Source organism: Podarcis gaigeae (assembly GCF_964106915.1).
Source record: "Podarcis gaigeae genome assembly, chromosome: 3".
Taxonomy (NCBI): Eukaryota; Metazoa; Chordata; class Lepidosauria; order Squamata; family Lacertidae; genus Podarcis; species Podarcis gaigeae.
The window spans coordinates 119,038,683-119,044,682 of record NC_139680.1 but is presented as its reverse complement, the minus strand read 5'-3'; the positions used below and the strand labels follow the sequence as shown (position 1 = coordinate 119,044,682).

At 42.2% G+C, this 6,000-nt stretch overlaps 1 protein-coding gene across 1 annotated transcript in view; it reads right to left on the bottom strand.

Moving 5' to 3' along the window:
- Positions 1-2,179: 2,179 nt before the first annotated feature.
- The window catches only part of LOC310841985 (uncharacterized protein), a 73,860-nt gene continuing 70,039 nt past the window's right edge, over positions 2,180-6,000 (bottom strand). Inside the window, exon 7 of the mRNA XM_083733800.1 lies at positions 2,180-2,810. Coding sequence (XP_083589926.1) covers positions 2,769-2,810 — 42 coding nt within the window. The 3' untranslated portion in view covers positions 2,180-2,768. The remainder of the gene's footprint in view (positions 2,811-6,000) is intronic.

Sequence of the window (6,000 nt, the reverse complement as noted above, 5' to 3'; positions counted from 1 at the left end):
CCCTTATTCCAGGCAATATCCAGACACCACAGCTGCATTTGCAAATCACAATAAAACTGGCTTCTCCATCCCGGTGCCCTCCAGATATTCTGGACCACGACTCTGACCAGGACTGATCCATCGGCTTTTTCTTATGTTCTTACATTCCATGCTCAGGAACTGCCAGTACTCTCCGCCAAGCAAGGACCACAACATCTGGGCTGCCCCAGATCCCGAGTTCTGAATGGCCTGCCATTGTTTCCAGCTCCAGCAGTGCCTCAACATAACGTCCCTTTGTCGTTTTACAAGGCAGATAGAGCAGCGCTGAGGGAAAGTCTTTGGGGTGGAGGGGAGAAGGGAACTGGGGCAGAAGACAATGGCCTCATTGATGTTCCCGTGTTGGGGGCAGGGTCACGTGTTGGGCGCATATGCGTTTGTATTTTCTTCCTAGAGTGCGTCTGGCTGCTGAAAACAGCATGAATAATCATTTTTTAAAAAAATGACTAAAGGACAAGTTTGCAATCTCATCTCAATGCATAAGCTTCAGGCAGCTCAGTAAGATTATCTGTGAACAACTTACCAAATATTTGCAAATGCAGTATCTATCATCTATCTATCTATCTATCATCTATCTATCTATCTATCTATCTATCTATCTATCTATCTATCTATATCTATCTATCTATCTATCTATCATCTATCTATCTATCTATCATCTATCTATCTATCATCTATCTATCATCTATCTATCTATCTATCTATCTATCTATCTATCTATCTATCATCTATCTATCATCTATCTATCTATCTATCTATCTATCTATCTATCTATCATCTATTTATCATCTATCTATCTATCTATCATCATCATCTATCTATCATCTATCTATCATTTATCTATCTATCTGTCTGTCTATCTATCAATCAATTATCTATCTATCTATCATCTATCTATATCTATCATCTATCTATCATCTATCTATCATCTATCTATCTATCTATCTATCTATCTATCATCTATCTATATCTATCTATCTATCTATCTATCTATCTCTCTCTCTCTCTCTATCTATCTATCTATCTATCTATCTATCTATCTATCTATATCTATCTATATCTATCTATCTAATAATAATAAAAATAATAAATTTTATTTATATCCCGCCCTCCCCAGCCGAAGCCGGACTCAGGGCGGCTAACAACAATCAAATAATCAAACAGTCAAATAATCACACATTCTAAAAATATTTCATTATAAAAATTAATTAAAATCAAATTGATGGCAACCGATTAAGCAAAATTCTGTGCAGGTTGCCAGAGGAGTCATTTAAAAAATGACTAAAGGACAAGTTTGCAATCTCATCTCAACGCATAAGCTTCAGGCAGCTCAGTAAGATTATCTGTTAATAACTTACCAAATATTTGCAAATGCAGTATCTATCATCTATCTATCTATCTATCTATCTATCTATCTATCTATCTATCTATCATCTATCTATCTATCTATCTATCTATCTATCTATCTATCTATATCTATCATCTATCTCTATCTCTATCTCTATCTATCATCTATCTATCTATCTATCTATCTATCTATCTATCTATCTATCTATATCTATCATCTATCTATCTACAGTGGTACCTCTGGTTACATACGCTTCAGGTTACAGACTCCGCTAACCCAGAAATAGTACCCCGGGTTAAGAACTTTGCTTCAGTATGAGAACAGAAATTGTGCTCCTGTGGTGCGGCAGCAGCGGGAGGCCCCATTAGCTAAAGTGGTGCTTCAGGTTAAGAACAGTTTCAGGTTAAAACGGACCTCCGGAACGAATTAAGTACTTAACCGGAGGTACCACTGTATCTATCTATCTATCTATTTAAAAAACTGGGGCATCATGGACTGAGGAGTCCTTGCGCAAAAGCCCCTTTGAATTCAAGCCACACATGTTGGTTCGCACATCCTCAAGAAAGCTCCATGCAGCAGGTTTCTGTTGTGCCCATTTTGCAGATGAGAACTGAGGCTGGGAAAGTGAATTCCCTGAGACCGTCCAGGGAGTTCGCGGCCAAGACTGGAACAGACATACCTTTTGCCAAGCAGGCACAACAACTCGCTTAGCGCTTCTTCATGCAACTTAACACAAAAGTCTGGGAATGGAAAGCCCCTGCTTAAAACTTTATTTTTAAAAAGAGTTGCTTCTGCGGTTTCCAGCTGATAATTTTATTGGTTTATTCTCTTTGTAAACTGCTTTGAGGGTTTTTTTTTGTTTGCTTGTTTTTACAATCAGGTGGTGCATAAATTTTATGAAATAAATAATAAATAAATGTAGGATTAACTTTTGATCATTGCATTATTATTACATTTAGTGTTGTGCTCCAGCGATATTAAAAAGTTTCATTATAAACAATTGCAATCACCAATGCGCTTGTGGAAAATGCGGGGTATAAATAACAAAGGTGTGGCTGTGCTTGTTTTGAGCCCGAGTCTGTTGTTCCACGTGACAACAAGCTCCTGTGCGACTCTTGGAAGACCCACGGACCACCACAACCCCCACACCCTACGACAGAACACCTCCACCATCCAAAGCCCTCCACCCGCCAGGTCCCGTGGAAAATGTCTACTGGGGCAGAGGAGAACCCAACTCCTGAAATGCTTTCTGGGTCCTAAAAGCCTTTCCGTCTGCCCTCCATCCGAGGGGCCTGGAAGGAGCCTTGAAAGCTCTGGGGGGGCATGTGTGTCTCCAGTCTTTTCCAGAGTCTTGCCTCTGCTCTTCCGTCACCACAACCCTGGTTCACACCTCCGCTGGCACAATGGCACCCGGCGTCTCACCTCCCTGTGGAAAGAAAGAAGGGGAATGAGGAAAGCAAAGCCTGGGGGTTTACCGTATTTTTTGCTCCATAAGACACACCTAGTTTTTAGAGGAGGAAAACAAGAAAAAAAATATTCTGAACGAAACAGTGGATGCATGATTTTTGTGGTTCATGCTGTGGCCACAGACATGTGATTTGCCGGTGAGTTTGGGGTGACCCAATGCGAAAATCCTGAGAATCCATGTGGATCCATGCTTTGTAACCACGTTTTTGCGCCATTGCGGCCCCACGCAACAGTGGGTGTGTGATTTTTTTGGTACAGGCTGTAGCCATGGACATGCTATGTGATCTGATGGTGACTTTGGGGTGACCCAATGCAAAAATCCTGAGAATTTTTACCTCCCCCCTCCCAGGCAGCCTCCTTTATCACTAGCGTCCGTTATCTTGCTCCCGATCCCACCGATCAGCTGCTTCCTTTCAACACTTCCTTCCCTCTTCAAAAAAAGAGAGCATGATCTGCTTTTTTCCCCTTGGCCATTCAGCACCAGGGACCATGCATTCGCTCCATAAGACGCACAGACATTTCCCCTTACTTTTTAGGAAGAAAAAAGTGTGTCTTATGGAGCGAAAAATACGGTATGTAATTCCTTACAAATGAACATGCACATATCTGAAAGACCATCTCTCCCCTACAGACCCTTTTTGCCTGCTGAGATGGGGCCCTCTTAGTAATTCTTCAGAGGCTCAGAGCGGGGCCTCCTGGCACAGGGCCTTTTCTGTGGTGGCCCCAAGCTGCGGAAGTTGTGTCTGACACCTTCCTTGTGCCGCTTATGATGAAGACGTTCCTCTTTTGACACTTGAAGTGTATGTTTTTAGGATCCACCACCTTTTTACGTTTGCAAGTTGTTTGAAACTGTTTTTAATGCTGTGTTTTAATGCTGTAACCTTTTAATGCCCTGGGACCTTAGGATGATGGGCAGGTAGCTAATAATGACGATGATGATCAAAATAGTAGTGGAGAGTGCCCAGCGTTGCTCAGGAATTCTAAGAACCACCCCTCCCCAAATCAGTACATTTTTGAAATCTGTGGTTGAAATCCATGTAGTTTTGAAATGTCCAGCCTTTTTTGAACACCTGACATTTGATCTAATGAATGATAATGAAAACATTTGCTGCAATAATAATAATAATAATAATAATAATAATAATAATAATAATAATTTATTTACACCCCGACCATCTGGCTGGGTTTCCCCAGCCACTCTGGGTGGCTCCCAATAGAATATTAAAATACAATAGTCTATTAAACATTAAAAGCTTCCCTAAACAGGGCTGCCTTCAGACGTCTTCTAAAAGTCTGGTAGTTGTTGTTCTCTTTGACATCTGGTGGGAGGGTGTTCCACAGGGCGGAGGCCACCACTGAGAAGGCCCTCTTGCAGCGAGGGAACTGCCAGAAGGTCCTCGGCGCTGGACCTCAGTGTCTGGGCAGAACGATGGGGGTGGAGACGCTCCTTCAGGTATACTGGACCGATAGCTTACCCTAAGCAGCTATCTTATCTTTAAAAGACATCTAAAGGCAGCCCTGTTTAGGGAAGTTTCTTATATTTAATGCTGTATTGTTTTTAGCACTCGATTGGAAGCCGCCCAGAGTGGCTGGGTATAAATAATACATTATTATTATTATTATATTATTATTACTACTCTTGGTCAGCGGTGGAGGATGCCGCTCGGGCGGCTGGGGCAAGCCGCCCATGGGAACGGAAATCATTTCAGCTGCCTAAACGGTTTTTAACCTAACTTGTTATAACTTAAAAAAAAAAATGCGTTAGAAATAGTTCACTATTTTCCCTAAGCCACTTTTAATCTATGTTCATTTGATAAAGAAAAAGGGCAGGGCATTTTAAAAATAAATCACCAAAAAAGTAAGACTACCCATTATTTGCTGTTCTCTATGAATCCGTGAGCTGTGCCCTGCAGTGATAACAATCCAGATACTGTTTCCGTAATCATTTAATTCCAAGATGAAAGACAGATGAGTCAGGAGCTCCTTCACTGCGGCAAAAGGTGGCAAGGCTTTCTCAGCCTCTGAATCACGCACAGAGTATCAATCAAATCAGAGGTTGAAATGAGTTCAAGGGCGTTATCCCACAACAAGCGCCCTCCTTATTTTTTTTTATTTATGTGGGGGAGCTGTATATTCCTTCATATTGCCAGGGACTGGACTGAGGAGGGGAGAGGGTATAGATTTAGAACGGCGGTTTGCAGAAGGTCATAGCTCAGAGGCTGCAGAGCGGAGAAGCTGGGAAATTTTGGGAGAGGGGCAGGAGGAAGAAGAAGCTGGCAGACTCAGTGTCTTTGGAAAGCAATCCGGACCCCTCTTCTCCCATAACTCAGCAGGCATTGAAAGTAGGAGAACAGAAAGCTCAGAGGCAGAAGGCACAGATCAGCCAGCTCAGGGATGACGTAGAATAGGAGAGACGGAGAGGGTGCCATTATCCGAGAGACGGCATTCCTTCGTCTCTCTCTGTGAATATGGAATAAAGTACTGGAGAAGTCCAGCCAGATGGGTGGGATATAAATTATTATTATTATTATTATTATTATTACTACTTGGTAAGAACTCTTCTTGTTTATCTACTTCTTGGCTGACACCGTGAGAGGGATCAGATTCCCTGATCCACATATGCAGTCTCCAAGTGGTTTCTTGCCATCCTAAGAACACCACAAACTAAACAATAAAAAAATCACATTTTAGAGCAGCCCTCTTAAACATCAGCATGGATGTTCCAATGGATGTATTTGAATACTTTCGAAACGCGAAGATTTCGTTTGGTTTTTATCGTATCGTTTTGCATTGGTGCCTGTATTGCTTGTGAATTGCCTTGAGGCATCCTTTTTTGCCAAAAGGCGGCAAATAAATGAAAAAGGAAACATAATATAATGCCAGCGGAACAAATACACTGCAGAGGGCCTTCTCGGTGGTGGCGCCTGCCCTGTGGAACACCCTCCCATCACATGTCAAGGAAATAAACAACTACCATATTTTTTGCTCCATAAGACACACTTTTTTCCTCCTAAAAGGTATGGGGAAATGTCTGTGCGTCTTATGGAGGCGAATATGTGGTCGGTCGCTGCCTCCCTTTCCGGCCCCTTGCCCAGGCCTCCATTGTTGAATGTTCTGCAGACGGAGGCTGTTTGTTTCCCCAGCGACAT